At 57.0% G+C, this 15,552-nt stretch overlaps 1 protein-coding gene and 4 gene segments (V, D, J or C); all 5 read right to left on the bottom strand.

Annotated features, from left to right (window-relative positions):
- LOC123954082 (immunoglobulin lambda-1 light chain-like) overlaps window positions 1–15,552 on the bottom strand; it is a 203,757-nt gene that overhangs the window by 15,784 nt on the left and 172,421 nt on the right. The gene's annotated exons all lie outside the window — the stretch shown is intronic.
- Window positions 130–2,455, bottom strand: LOC123954348. The segment is given in 3 exon segments: window positions 130–589; window positions 2,009–2,118; window positions 2,448–2,455. Coding segments are annotated over 3 exon segments (438 nt in total).
- Window positions 4,134–6,968, bottom strand: LOC123954347. The segment is given in 3 exon segments: window positions 4,134–4,593; window positions 6,017–6,126; window positions 6,931–6,968. Coding segments are annotated over 3 exon segments (468 nt in total).
- LOC123954344 lies at window positions 8,099–10,424 on the bottom strand. The segment is given in 3 exon segments: window positions 8,099–8,558; window positions 9,978–10,087; window positions 10,417–10,424. Coding segments are annotated over 3 exon segments (438 nt in total).
- Window positions 12,103–14,937, bottom strand: LOC123954343. The segment is given in 3 exon segments: window positions 12,103–12,562; window positions 13,986–14,095; window positions 14,900–14,937. Coding segments are annotated over 3 exon segments (468 nt in total).

Genomic DNA, 15,552 nt, shown 5'->3' with positions numbered 1-15,552 from the left:
CCCTCCCAAAACCAGGGAGGACTTCTTCTGTAGACCCCTTTCTCCGGAGGCAAAAGAATTACGTTCACCGCTAAAGACGGTCAAGTTCAGGACAAAGAATGTTTGAGACACAATGAGCAGACAGGATGATTTCTGATTGAATAAAGGACATTTTATTGAGTGTTGACGGGGTGCAGGGAGAAGGGCTGGGATGACCCTGGGGGGAGGGAAGCTGGTCCTGGAGGTCCTGTGGCTCCAGGCCCCGCTGGGTGGGGGAGGGTGTCGGGGGCCTAAGAGCACTGTGAGGGGACCACCTTCTTCTCCACGGTTTTGCCCTCGTGCGTGACCAGGCAGCTGAAGCTGCTGTGAGATTTCCACTTGTCAGGCGACAGGCTCAGGTAGCTGCTGGCCGCGTACTTGTTGTTGCTCTGTTTGGAGGGCTTGGTGGTCTCCACGCCCTGGGTGACGGGGCTGCCGTCTGCCTTCCAGGCCACCGTCACGCCGCTGGGGTAGAAGTCACTGATGAGGCACACCAGGGTGGCCTTATTGGCGGCGAGTTCCTCAGAGGAGGGCGGGAAGAGCGTGACCAAGGGTGCCGACGTGGGCTGACCTGAGGGGATGGAGGGCAGCAGGTCAAGGTCAGAGGTTTCTTTGGTCAGCTCCTACCTCTGTCCTGATGTACGGATGCAGCTGTGCCATGTCCCTGGCTTGGGCCTCAGGTGGCCCTTGCTGTCCTGGGGTCAGGTCAGCCTGGGTTGTGTCACTCATGTTCTGCTGGAGACTCTGAGCGTCACGGCCTCCAGTTTCTGGACCCCACCATGGTCTCAGGCTCTCTCCAGGACACATTGCCTTGGAATTCACCAGGCCACCCCCGGAACTGGCTCGACTGGCCCTGAGACCCCGGGAGCCCTCTGACTCTGTCTGTGCTTGGACCTCCTTCTCAGAGATGAGACCCCCCCCAGATTGCTTAAGCGGGATTTCCCAGAGCTGGCCTGTCCCCGGTTGTAGGGCTCTGGTACCATGGGAGAAGGAGGAGTCCTGGCCCTAGAGCACCTCACAGCTTCACATCAGCCTTGACTACCTCCAACAGATATCCCCAACCGCTGGTACGGATGCTGAGTGGGGAAGGGCTGTGAGGCCCTGGTGCCCGACTGCAGAGAGTCCGCAGATGCACAGTTTCCATGTGAGCTGAGTTTTTATTTCTGAGGCTGGGGCCGGGTCTGTTCTAGGACTCTGCCTGCTCTGCGAAGTTGTGCTGGGGGATCCGTCTGTCCTGGACTTTCTGAGTGCCTGGCAGGCCCTTTTCCTCTTACCTGTCCCTCTCAGTGTCCCCTGAGCCAAATATCCAACTGCTCAGGGTGCTTTCCAGCTGTGGTGGGCTGGGAAGGGCTGGACCTCTGATGCCTGAGTGTCCTGAGACCTTTCCTGTTCATGTGTCTGACTGTCCCCATGGAGGTGGGTGTTCCCAACACCCTGGGCCCCCTTCTCCTCTGAATTCCAGGCTTGATCCTTGACCCCTTGTCCTCATCCCCCTCCTTGTTCCAGGGTCACCAGACTAAGGATCTCCTCACTGTGTTCCAAGCAGTCCTCTGTCTGGGGCACGCCAGAGACAATACCCACAGCCTGACCAGTCTCCAGCCTCCATCTCTCATCCGGTGGCCCTGATGGAAGGCTGAGCCTCCTTCTTCCCTGTCCATCACACCCATCTCCCCCCACATTCTTGAAGCCAATAGTCCCTGAATGGGGAGGCCAGTTTCCCTGAGTCCAGAGGAGAACTCTCCTTTAAGGAGGGAGCTGGACCCACATAGAGTCCCGGGTGTAGATTACTCAGGTTTTGGGGCCTGGTCCCCAGAGCTCAGAACAGACATCGGACAAGACGACACCAGTGGAGGCTTGAGGCGCAGACGAAGGGCACAAACGGTACAGACCCAGAGACCTTCAGCCTCTGCCCTGTACAGACTGCAAGGTGCGATGCACACCCCGAAATTGTACCCAGGATCCCAAAGAGGAGGGCAAAGGGGAGACTCACCGAGGACGGTCAGCTGGGTCCCGCCGCCGAACACAGGACACTGTGACACAGCCCCGAACACAAACCCTCTGTGAGCTCCTCCAGCCCTGCCCCAGGCCCACCTGCAGCTGCTGGGGAGGCCCAAAGTGCAGTGTCTTTGTCACGGGTACTGGTCGGGCAGATGGGTGGGTGGTGGTGGGGTGACACCTGGGGATCTGGAATTTCATGTCCATGGAGAGTTCAGAGTGCACCCACCCTCTGTCGTGAGAGAATGGGGAGATGGGGAGGAGATGGGGAGAGTGTCTGCCTATGGCCTCGGAATTCCCAGCTAACTCCACGCTTAGTAAGGAGCTGTGTGTCAGTGTGTCCTTGTGGAAGGTGTGAGGAGGCCTGTTTCACACAGAGATGATGGAGCTGGGAGCCTTTGCAGACTTGGGACTCATGGAGGGGTCCTGAATACCACACCATCGTCAACATGGGAATCCATGCGCGTTTGGGGTCAGAAATGGAAAGTGGGCGGGAGGAGAAGCAGGTTTCCCCTCAAGCAGTCCGATCCCTTCAGCGGGTCTTGAGCTCCAGACTTGTGTCCTTGGCTGGTTCATGAGGATGGTCTAGGGATGGTTAGTGTGTATTCCTCAGTTGAGTTTGGGTGGGGGGCCGACGTCACTCTGTAGACATGTATGGGCTGAATGTCTACCTGAAAGCCCTGGGGGACCCGGTGGGTGGGAAGGCAGTGACTGCTTCTAGCAGTTCTCCTGGAGTTCCGTTGTGGGAGTCTTGCTGGCCATTGGAACAGGGTGTCCCCAGCACTCAGGACACACACTGTACCCTGGCAACGGACCTTCAAATGGTGAGGGGGCCCTGACCCCCATGGCCTTGATGGCACCCAGAGCTGGGATGTCAGCTGCAGAGGTCAGCCAGGGGACACACAGACCCAGCCTCCTTGTTTCTGTGAGTCGGTGGCACGCTGAGTCAGCACTGTTGCTCTCCTCCCGGTGATCTGCCAGGATTCCCATGCAGACTGCCCCCCAGGAGCTCGTCATGTCTCTTGTCTCACACCATTGTGGACTGGAACCTCCTGGCCTTTCAGCTGACACCGACTGGCGCTGGTGGGGACTGTGGCGACAGCGTGCTTCGCTCACTCGGTGTATACCCTGTGCTCTAGCTCTTCCCGATCCTTCCCGAGAGTTGCCCAGCATGGCAGCGTTTGGAAAGGGACCAATACCTTTGTGGTCATCGTGTGTGGTCATCGTGTGTATGTTTGTGTTCATTTTATATGTGCGTGCACTGTTTGTCTCGCTTAGCAACCACACTAGACTTCTAAGTCGATTAGTCTGTTGAGAGACGTTGTGGCAGCGCATTTCTAGAATCTGACCCTAGACTTTTAACACAGAGGCCCCAGGCAGGTCACCCCAGCACAAGGGACGGATTCCTGGGTTGGCTGGGGGTGGGAGGGTCCTAGTGTGCGTAGCTGTTGTCTGTCTCCCAGAAAATGAATAAAAATGGGAAGCAAGGGACACCGTGGTAGGAGGAATGACCAGTGGGAGTGGGATTGAGAGTGGGAGTGACCAGTGTCCTGGCAGAGTGTTCTGCAGTGACTGGGACAGGGAGGTTCTGTGGTAGAGGGCACACACCATGTCCCGGGGGTGGCAGTTGTGGTTGTCCCCTAAGGAATGGCAGATGTTCTAGTATGTGATCGTGGGAAATGTCCCCAGGGGAAAGGATCCTAGGGAAACCATGGCACAGAGAGGAGGGCCCTACGGGGAAAGGAGAGTGGACGTCTTATGACGGGTTCTGGTTCCAGATCCTGAGAGCTCAGGCTCGGGGAGACACTCGAACATTATCCCCACAGAACGGAGAGCTAATGTTAGCAAGGGCAGCAATGACTGACCACGCGCAAGTTCCCCACAAAAAAAGTAAGCATAGAGCCCTTGTGAGGGGTAGTCTTCTATCTTCGTTCCCCTTAGGTATTTTCTGTTTGGAATATTCTTTGACCTTTTAGGTGAGAGTGAAACTACCCCTCCCAAAACCAGGAGGACGTCTTCTGTAGACCCCTTTCCCCCGAGGCAGAAGAATTATGTTCACCGCTAAAGGCTGTCAAGTTCAGTACACAGAGTACTTGAGACGCAATGAGCAGAGAGGATGATTTCTGATTGAATAAAGGACATTTTATTGAGTGTTGACGGGGTACAGGGAGAAGGGCTGGGATGACCCTGGGGGGAGGGAAGATGGTCCTGGAGGTCCTGTGGCTCCAGGCCCCGCTGGGTGGGGGAGGGTGTCGGGGGCCTAAGAGCACTGTGAGGGGACCACCTTCTTCTCCACGGTTTTGCCCTCGTGCGTGACCAGGCAGCTGAAGCTGCTGTGAGATTTCCACTTGTCAGGCGACAGGCTCAGGTAGCTGCTGGCCGCGTACTTGTTGTTGCTCTGTTTGGAGGGCTTGGTGGTCTCCACGCCCTGGGTGACGGGGCTGCCGTCTGCCTTCCAGGCCACCGTCACGCCGCTGGGGTAGAAGTCACTGATGAGGCACACCAGGGTGGCCTTATTGGCGGCGAGTTCCTCAGAGGAGGGCGGGAAGAGCGTGACCAAGGGTGCCGACGTGGGCTGACCTGAGGGGATGGAGGGCAGCAGGTCAAGGTCAGAGGTTTCTTTGGTCAGCTCCTACCTCTGTCCTGATGTACGGATGCAGCTGTGCCATGTCCCTGGCTTGGGCCTCAGGTGGCCCTTGCTGTCCTGGGGTCAGGTCAGCCTGGGTTGTGTCACTCATGTTCTGCTGGAGACTCTGAGCGTCACGGCCTCCAGTTTCTGGACCCCACCATGGTCTCAGGCTCTCTCCAGGACACATTGCCTTGGAATTCACCAGGCCACCCCCAGAACTGGCTCGACTGGCCCTGAGACCCCGGGAGCCCTCTGACTCTGTCTGTGCTTGGACCTCCTTCTCAGAGATGAGACCTCCCCCAGATTGCTTAAGCGGGATTTCCCAGAGCTGGCCTGTCCCCGGTTGTAGGGCTCTGGTACCATGGGAGAAGGAGGAGTCCTGGCCCTAGAGCACCTCACAGCTTCACATCAGCCTTGACTACCTCCAACAGATATCCCCAACCGCTGGTACGGATGCTGAGTGGGGAAGGGCTGTGAGGCCCTGGTGCCCGACTGCAGAGAGTCCGCAGATGCACAGTTTTCATGTGAGCTGAGTTTTTATTTCTGAGGCTGGGGCCGGGTCTGTTCTAGGACTCTGCCTGCTCTGCGAAGTTGTGCTGGGGGATCCGTCTGTCCTGGACTTTCTGAGTACCTGGCAGCCCCTTTCCCTGTTACCTGTCCCTCTCAGTGTCCCCTGAGCCAAATATCCAACTGCTCAGGGTGCTTTCCAGCTGTGGTGGGCTGGGAAGGGCTGGACCTCTGATGCCCGAGTGTCCTGAGACCTTTCCTGTTCATGTGTCTGACTGTCCCCATGGAGGTGGGTGTTCCCAACACCCTGGGCCCCCTTCTCCTCTGAATTCCAGGCTTGATCCTTGACCCCTTGTCCTCATCCTCCTCCTTGTTCCAGGGTCACCAGACTAAGGATCTCCTCACTGTGTTCCAAGCAGTCCTCTGTCTGGGGCACGCCAGAGACAATACCCACAGCCTGATCAGTCTCCAGCCTCCTTCTCTCATCCGGTGGCCCTGATGGAAGGCTGAGCCTCCCTCTTCCTTGTCCATCACACCCATCTCCCCCCACATTCTTGAAGCCAATAGTCCCTGAATGGGGAGCCCAGTTTCCCTGAGTCCAGAGGAGAACTCTCCTTTAAGGAGGGAGCTGGACCCACAGAGAGTCCCGGGTGTAGATTAGATTACGCAGGGTTTGGGGTCTGGTCCCCAGAGCTCAGAACAGACATCAGACAAGATGACACCAGTGGAGGCATGAGGCGCAGATGAAGGGCACAAACGGTACAGACCCACAGACCTTCAGCCTCTGCCCTATCCAGACTGAAAGAGTCAAGCCCACCCCGAAATTGTACCCAGGATTCCAAAGAGGAGGGCAAGGGGAAGACTCACCGAGGACGGTCAGCTGGGTCCCGCCGCCGAACACAGCACACTGTGACACAGCCTCAAACAGAAACCCTCTGTGAGCCCCTCCAGCCCTGCCCCAGGCCCACCTGCAGCTGCTGGGGAGGCCCAAAGTGCAGTGTCTTTGTCACGGGTGCTGGCCGGGCAGATGGGCGAGTTGTTGGGTGACACCTGGGGATCTGGAATTTCATGTCCATGGAGAGTTCAGAGTGCATCCATCCTCAGTCGTGGCGAGGAGTTGGGGAGAATGTCTGCCTATGGCCTCGGAATTGCCAGTTGACTGCATCCTTGGGAAGGAGCTGTGTGTCAGAGTGTCCTTGTGGAAGGTGTGAAGAGGCCTGTTTCACACAGAGATGATGGATCTGGGAGCCCTTTGCAGACCTGGACTCATGGAGGGGTCCTGGACACCACACCATCGTCAGCATGGGAGGCCATGCCCGTTTGGTGTCAGAAATGGAAAGTGGGCGGGAGGAGAAGCAGGTTTCCCCTCAAGCAGTCCGATCCCTTCATCGGGTCCTGAGCTCCAGACTTGTGTCCTTGGCTGGTCCGTGAGGAAGGTCTAGGTGATGGTTAGTGTGTCATCCCCGAAGTGAGCCCGGGGAGGGCAGACGTCACTCTGTAGAGATTTTAGAGCTGAATGTCTACCTGAAAGACCTGTGGGTCCTGGTGGGTGGGGAGGCAGTGACTGCTTCCAGCAGTTCTCCTTGAGTTCCGTTGTGCGCATCTTGCTGGCCACTGGAACAGGGTGTGCCCAGCAGTCAGGACACATACCATACCCTGGCAATGGACCTTCAAATGGTGAGGGGGCTCTGACCCCCATTGTCTTGGGCAGCACCCAGAGCTGGGATGTCAGTCAGGGGACACACAGACTTAGCCTCCTTGTTTCTGTGAGTCGGTGGCACGTTGCATCAGCACTGTTGCTCTCCTCCCGGATCTGCATGGATTCCCATGCAGAATGCCCCCCAGGAGCTCGTCATGTATCTTGTCTCACATCATCATGGACTGGAACCTCCTGACCTTCCATATGACACTGACTGGTGCTGGTGCGGACTGTGGTGACAGCGTTCTTTGCTCTCTAGGTGTAGACCTCGTGCTATAGCTCTTCCAGATCCTTCCCGAGAGTCGCCCAGCATGACAGCGTTTGGAATGGGATCAGTGCTTTTGTGATTATTGTGTGTGTGCATTGTGTGTGTGCATCGTGTGTATGTTTGTGTTCATGGTACATGTGGGTGCACTGTTGTTCTTGCTTAGGCCCACACTAGACTCCTAAGCGATGAGTCCATTGAGAGACCTTGTGGCAGCCCATTTCTAGAATCTGACCCTAGATTTTTAGCACAGAGGCCCTAGGCAGGTCACCCCAGCACAAGGGACGGATTCCTGGTTTGGCTGGGGGTGGGAGGGTCCTAGTGTGCGTCGCTGTCTCCCAGAGAAAATGAATACAAGGGGGAAGCAAGGGACACCGTGGGAGGAGGAACCACCAGTGGGAGTGGGATTGAGAGTGGGAGTGGCCAGTGTCATGCCCTGACTGGGACAGGGAGGGTCTATGGTAGAGGGCACAATGTCCCAGGGAGTCAGATGAGGGTGTCCCCTAAAAGGAAGGGCAGATGTTCTAGTTTATGATCATGGGAAAGGACGCCAGGGGAAAGGAATCCAGGGAAATCACACACGGAGAGGAGGGCCCTCCAGGGAAAGGAGAGTAGATGTCTTATGACGGGTTCTAGTTCCAGACCTGAGAGCCAGGCTCGGGGAGACTCTCGTACATTATCCCCACAGAATGGAGAGCCAATGTCAGCAAGGGGAGCAATGACTGACCGTTGGCAAGGTCCCCACCAAGAAAAGAAAGCATAGAGCCATTGTGAGGGGAAGTCTTCTGTCTTGGTTCTCCTGTAGGTATTTTCTGTTTGAAATATTCTTTGGCGTTTTAGGTGAGAGTGAAACTACCCCTCCCAAAACCAGGGAGGACTTCTTCTGTAGACCCCTTTCTCCGGAGGCAAAAGAATTACGTTCACCGCTAAAGACGGTCAAGTTCAGGACAAAGAATGTTTGAGACACAATGAGCAGACAGGATGATTTCTGATTGAATAAAGGACATTTTATTGAGTGTTGACGGGGTGCAGGGAGAAGGGCTGGGATGACCCTGGGGGGAGGGAAGCTGGTCCTGGAGGTCCTGTGGCTCCAGGCCCCGCTGGGTGGGGGAGGGTGTCGGGGGCCTAAGAGCACTGTGAGGGGACCACCTTCTTCTCCACGGTTTTGCCCTCGTGCGTGACCAGGCAGCTGAAGCTGCTGTGAGATTTCCACTTGTCAGGCGACAGGCTCAGGTAGCTGCTGGCCGCGTACTTGTTGTTGCTCTGTTTGGAGGGCTTGGTGGTCTCCACGCCCTGGGTGACGGGGCTGCCGTCTGCCTTCCAGGCCACCGTCACGCCGCTGGGGTAGAAGTCACTGATGAGGCACACCAGGGTGGCCTTATTGGCGGCGAGTTCCTCAGAGGAGGGCGGGAAGAGCGTGACCAAGGGTGCCGACGTGGGCTGACCTGAGGGGATGGAGGGCAGCAGGTCAAGGTCAGAGGTTTCTTTGGTCAGCTCCTACCTCTGTCCTGATGTACGGATGCAGCTGTGCCATGTCCCTGGCTTGGGCCTCAGGTGGCCCTTGCTGTCCTGGGGTCAGGTCAGCCTGGGTTGTGTCACTCATGTTCTGCTGGAGACTCTGAGCGTCACGGCCTCCAGTTTCTGGACCCCACCATGGTCTCAGGCTCTCTCCAGGACACATTGCCTTGGAATTCACCAGGCCACCCCCGGAACTGGCTCGACTGGCCCTGAGACCCCGGGAGCCCTCTGACTCTGTCTGTGCTTGGACCTCCTTCTCAGAGATGAGACCCCCCCCAGATTGCTTAAGCGGGATTTCCCAGAGCTGGCCTGTCCCCGGTTGTAGGGCTCTGGTACCATGGGAGAAGGAGGAGTCCTGGCCCTAGAGCACCTCACAGCTTCACATCAGCCTTGACTACCTCCAACAGATATCCCCAACCGCTGGTACGGATGCTGAGTGGGGAAGGGCTGTGAGGCCCTGGTGCCCGACTGCAGAGAGTCCGCAGATGCACAGTTTCCATGTGAGCTGAGTTTTTATTTCTGAGGCTGGGGCCGGGTCTGTTCTAGGACTCTGCCTGCTCTGCGAAGTTGTGCTGGGGGATCCGTCTGTCCTGGACTTTCTGAGTGCCTGGCAGGCCCTTTTCCTCTTACCTGTCCCTCTCAGTGTCCCCTGAGCCAAATATCCAACTGCTCAGGGTGCTTTCCAGCTGTGGTGGGCTGGGAAGGGCTGGACCTCTGATGCCTGAGTGTCCTGAGACCTTTCCTGTTCATGTGTCTGACTGTCCCCATGGAGGTGGGTGTTCCCAACACCCTGGGCCCCCTTCTCCTCTGAATTCCAGGCTTGATCCTTGACCCCTTGTCCTCATCCCCCTCCTTGTTCCAGGGTCACCAGACTAAGGATCTCCTCACTGTGTTCCAAGCAGTCCTCTGTCTGGGGCACGCCAGAGACAATACCCACAGCCTGACCAGTCTCCAGCCTCCATCTCTCATCCGGTGGCCCTGATGGAAGGCTGAGCCTCCTTCTTCCCTGTCCATCACACCCATCTCCCCCCACATTCTTGAAGCCAATAGTCCCTGAATGGGGAGGCCAGTTTCCCTGAGTCCAGAGGAGAACTCTCCTTTAAGGAGGGAGCTGGACCCACATAGAGTCCCGGGTGTAGATTACTCAGGTTTTGGGGCCTGGTCCCCAGAGCTCAGAACAGACATCGGACAAGACGACACCAGTGGAGGCTTGAGGCGCAGACGAAGGGCACAAACGGTACAGACCCAGAGACCTTCAGCCTCTGCCCTGTACAGACTGCAAGGTGCGATGCACACCCCGAAATTGTACCCAGGATCCCAAAGAGGAGGGCAAAGGGGAGACTCACCGAGGACGGTCAGCTGGGTCCCGCCGCCGAACACAGGACACTGTGACACAGCCCCGAACACAAACCCTCTGTGAGCTCCTCCAGCCCTGCCCCAGGCCCACCTGCAGCTGCTGGGGAGGCCCAAAGTGCAGTGTCTTTGTCACGGGTACTGGTCGGGCAGATGGGTGGGTGGTGGTGGGGTGACACCTGGGGATCTGGAATTTCATGTCCATGGAGAGTTCAGAGTGCACCCACCCTCTGTCGTGAGAGAATGGGGAGATGGGGAGGAGATGGGGAGAGTGTCTGCCTATGGCCTCGGAATTCCCAGCTAACTCCACGCTTAGTAAGGAGCTGTGTGTCAGTGTGTCCTTGTGGAAGGTGTGAGGAGGCCTGTTTCACACAGAGATGATGGAGCTGGGAGCCTTTGCAGACTTGGGACTCATGGAGGGGTCCTGAATACCACACCATCGTCAACATGGGAATCCATGCGCGTTTGGGGTCAGAAATGGAAAGTGGGCGGGAGGAGAAGCAGGTTTCCCCTCAAGCAGTCCGATCCCTTCAGCGGGTCTTGAGCTCCAGACTTGTGTCCTTGGCTGGTTCATGAGGATGGTCTAGGGATGGTTAGTGTGTATTCCTCAGTTGAGTTTGGGTGGGGGGCCGACGTCACTCTGTAGACATGTATGGGCTGAATGTCTACCTGAAAGCCCTGGGGGACCCGGTGGGTGGGAAGGCAGTGACTGCTTCTAGCAGTTCTCCTGGAGTTCCGTTGTGGGAGTCTTGCTGGCCATTGGAACAGGGTGTCCCCAGCACTCAGGACACACACTGTACCCTGGCAACGGACCTTCAAATGGTGAGGGGGCCCTGACCCCCATGGCCTTGATGGCACCCAGAGCTGGGATGTCAGCTGCAGAGGTCAGCCAGGGGACACACAGACCCAGCCTCCTTGTTTCTGTGAGTCGGTGGCACGCTGAGTCAGCACTGTTGCTCTCCTCCCGGTGATCTGCCAGGATTCCCATGCAGACTGCCCCCCAGGAGCTCGTCATGTCTCTTGTCTCACACCATTGTGGACTGGAACCTCCTGGCCTTTCAGCTGACACCGACTGGCGCTGGTGGGGACTGTGGCGACAGCGTGCTTCGCTCACTCGGTGTATACCCTGTGCTCTAGCTCTTCCCGATCCTTCCCGAGAGTTGCCCAGCATGGCAGCGTTTGGAAAGGGACCAATACCTTTGTGGTCATCGTGTGTGGTCATCGTGTGTATGTTTGTGTTCATTTTATATGTGCGTGCACTGTTTGTCTCGCTTAGCAACCACACTAGACTTCTAAGTCGATTAGTCTGTTGAGAGACGTTGTGGCAGCGCATTTCTAGAATCTGACCCTAGACTTTTAACACAGAGGCCCCAGGCAGGTCACCCCAGCACAAGGGACGGATTCCTGGGTTGGCTGGGGGTGGGAGGGTCCTAGTGTGCGTAGCTGTTGTCTGTCTCCCAGAAAATGAATAAAAATGGGAAGCAAGGGACACCGTGGTAGGAGGAATGACCAGTGGGAGTGGGATTGAGAGTGGGAGTGACCAGTGTCCTGGCAGAGTGTTCTGCAGTGACTGGGACAGGGAGGTTCTGTGGTAGAGGGCACACACCATGTCCCGGGGGTGGCAGTTGTGGTTGTCCCCTAAGGAATGGCAGATGTTCTAGTATGTGATCGTGGGAAATGTCCCCAGGGGAAAGGATCCTAGGGAAACCATGGCACAGAGAGGAGGGCCCTACGGGGAAAGGAGAGTGGACGTCTTATGACGGGTTCTGGTTCCAGATCCTGAGAGCTCAGGCTCGGGGAGACACTCGAACATTATCCCCACAGAACGGAGAGCTAATGTTAGCAAGGGCAGCAATGACTGACCACGCGCAAGTTCCCCACAAAAAAAGTAAGCATAGAGCCCTTGTGAGGGGTAGTCTTCTATCTTCGTTCCCCTTAGGTATTTTCTGTTTGGAATATTCTTTGACCTTTTAGGTGAGAGTGAAACTACCCCTCCCAAAACCAGGAGGACGTCTTCTGTAGACCCCTTTCCCCCGAGGCAGAAGAATTATGTTCACCGCTAAAGGCTGTCAAGTTCAGTACACAGAGTACTTGAGACGCAATGAGCAGAGAGGATGATTTCTGATTGAATAAAGGACATTTTATTGAGTGTTGACGGGGTACAGGGAGAAGGGCTGGGATGACCCTGGGGGGAGGGAAGATGGTCCTGGAGGTCCTGTGGCTCCAGGCCCCGCTGGGTGGGGGAGGGTGTCGGGGGCCTAAGAGCACTGTGAGGGGACCACCTTCTTCTCCACGGTTTTGCCCTCGTGCGTGACCAGGCAGCTGAAGCTGCTGTGAGATTTCCACTTGTCAGGCGACAGGCTCAGGTAGCTGCTGGCCGCGTACTTGTTGTTGCTCTGTTTGGAGGGCTTGGTGGTCTCCACGCCCTGGGTGACGGGGCTGCCGTCTGCCTTCCAGGCCACCGTCACGCCGCTGGGGTAGAAGTCACTGATGAGGCACACCAGGGTGGCCTTATTGGCGGCGAGTTCCTCAGAGGAGGGCGGGAAGAGCGTGACCAAGGGTGCCGACGTGGGCTGACCTGAGGGGATGGAGGGCAGCAGGTCAAGGTCAGAGGTTTCTTTGGTCAGCTCCTACCTCTGTCCTGATGTACGGATGCAGCTGTGCCATGTCCCTGGCTTGGGCCTCAGGTGGCCCTTGCTGTCCTGGGGTCAGGTCAGCCTGGGTTGTGTCACTCATGTTCTGCTGGAGACTCTGAGCGTCACGGCCTCCAGTTTCTGGACCCCACCATGGTCTCAGGCTCTCTCCAGGACACATTGCCTTGGAATTCACCAGGCCACCCCCAGAACTGGCTCGACTGGCCCTGAGACCCCGGGAGCCCTCTGACTCTGTCTGTGCTTGGACCTCCTTCTCAGAGATGAGACCTCCCCCAGATTGCTTAAGCGGGATTTCCCAGAGCTGGCCTGTCCCCGGTTGTAGGGCTCTGGTACCATGGGAGAAGGAGGAGTCCTGGCCCTAGAGCACCTCACAGCTTCACATCAGCCTTGACTACCTCCAACAGATATCCCCAACCGCTGGTACGGATGCTGAGTGGGGAAGGGCTGTGAGGCCCTGGTGCCCGACTGCAGAGAGTCCGCAGATGCACAGTTTTCATGTGAGCTGAGTTTTTATTTCTGAGGCTGGGGCCGGGTCTGTTCTAGGACTCTGCCTGCTCTGCGAAGTTGTGCTGGGGGATCCGTCTGTCCTGGACTTTCTGAGTACCTGGCAGCCCCTTTCCCTGTTACCTGTCCCTCTCAGTGTCCCCTGAGCCAAATATCCAACTGCTCAGGGTGCTTTCCAGCTGTGGTGGGCTGGGAAGGGCTGGACCTCTGATGCCCGAGTGTCCTGAGACCTTTCCTGTTCATGTGTCTGACTGTCCCCATGGAGGTGGGTGTTCCCAACACCCTGGGCCCCCTTCTCCTCTGAATTCCAGGCTTGATCCTTGACCCCTTGTCCTCATCCTCCTCCTTGTTCCAGGGTCACCAGACTAAGGATCTCCTCACTGTGTTCCAAGCAGTCCTCTGTCTGGGGCACACCAGAGACAATACCCACAGCCTGATCAGTCTCCAGCCTCCTTCTCTCATCCGGTGGCCCTGATGGAAGGCTGAGCCTCCCTCTTCCTTGTCCATCACACCCATCTCCCCCCACATTCTTGAAGCCAATAGTCCCTGAATGGGGAGCCCAGTTTCCCTGAGTCCAGAGGAGAACTCTCCTTTAAGGAGGGAGCTGGACCCACAGAGAGTCCCGGGTGTAGATTAGATTACGCAGGGTTTGGGGTCTGGTCCCCAGAGCTCAGAACAGACATCAGACAAGATGACACCAGTGGAGGCATGAGGCGCAGATGAAGGGCACAAACGGTACAGACCCACAGACCTTCAGCCTCTGCCCTATCCAGACTGAAAGAGTCAAGCCCACCCCGAAATTGTACCCAGGATTCCAAAGAGGAGGGCAAGGGGAAGACTCACCGAGGACGGTCAGCTGGGTCCCGCCGCCGAACACAGCACACTGTGACACAGCCTCAAACAGAAACCCTCTGTGAGCCCCTCCAGCCCTGCCCCAGGCCCACCTGCAGCTGCTGGGGAGGCCCAAAGTGCAGTGTCTTTGTCACGGGTGCTGGCCGGGCAGATGGGCGAGTTGTTGGGTGACACCTGGGGATCTGGAATTTCATGTCCATGGAGAGTTCAGAGTGCATCCATCCTCAGTCGTGGCGAGGAGTTGGGGAGAATGTCTGCCTATGGCCTCGGAATTGCCAGTTGACTGCATCCTTGGGAAGGAGCTGTGTGTCAGAGTGTCCTTGTGGAAGGTGTGAAGAGGCCTGTTTCACACAGAGATGATGGATCTGGGAGCCCTTTGCAGACCTGGACTCATGGAGGGGTCCTGGACACCACACCATCGTCAGCATGGGAGGCCATGCCCGTTTGGTGTCAGAAATGGAAAGTGGGCGGGAGGAGAAGCAGGTTTCCCCTCAAGCAGTCCGATCCCTTCATCGGGTCCTGAGCTCCAGACTTGTGTCCTTGGCTGGTCCGTGAGGAAGGTCTAGGTGATGGTTAGTGTGTCATCCCCGAAGTGAGCCCGGGGAGGGCAGACGTCACTCTGTAGAGATTTTAGAGCTGAATGTCTACCTGAAAGACCTGTGGGTCCTGGTGGGTGGGGAGGCAGTGACTGCTTCCAGCAGTTCTCCTTGAGTTCCGTTGTGCGCATCTTGCTGGCCACTGGAACAGGGTGTGCCCAGCAGTCAGGACACATACCATACCCTGGCAATGGACCTTCAAATGGTGAGGGGGCTCTGACCCCCATTGTCTTGGGCAGCACCCAGAGCTGGGATGTCAGTCAGGGGACACACAGACTTAGCCTCCTTGTTTCTGTGAGTCGGTGGCACGTTGCATCAGCACTGTTGCTCTCCTCCCGGATCTGCATGGATTCCCATGCAGAATGCCCCCCAGGAGCTCGTCATGTATCTTGTCTCACATCATCATGGACTGGAACCTCCTGACCTTCCATATGACACTGACTGGTGCTGGTGCGGACTGTGGTGACAGCGTTCTTTGCTCTCTAGGTGTAGACCTCGTGCTATAGCTCTTCCAGATCCTTCCCGAGAGTCGCCCAGCATGACAGCGTTTGGAATGGGATCAGTGCTTTTGTGATTATTGTGTGTGTGCATTGTGTGTGTGCATCGTGTGTATGTTTGTGTTCATGGTACATGTGGGTGCACTGTTGTTCTTGCTTAGGCCCACACTAGACTCCTAAGCGATGAGTCCATTGAGAGACCTTGTGGCAGCCCATTTCTAGAATCTGACCCTAGATTTTTAGCACAGAGGCCCTAGGCAGGTCACCCCAGCACAAGGGACGGATTCCTGGTTTGGCTGGGGGTGGGAGGGTCCTAGTGTGCGTCGCTGTCTCCCAGAGAAAATGAATACAAGGGGGAAGCAAGGGACACCGTGGGAGGAGGAACCACCAGTGGGAGTGGGATTGAGAGTGGGAGTGGCCAGTGTCATGCCCTGACTGGGACAGGGAGGGTCTATGGTAGAGGGC

Source organism: Meles meles, chromosome 12, assembly GCF_922984935.1.
Source record: "Meles meles chromosome 12, mMelMel3.1 paternal haplotype, whole genome shotgun sequence".
In the NCBI taxonomy this organism is placed as follows: domain Eukaryota; kingdom Metazoa; phylum Chordata; class Mammalia; order Carnivora; family Mustelidae; genus Meles; species Meles meles.
This window is presented reverse-complemented; position numbering and strand designations above follow the sequence as displayed.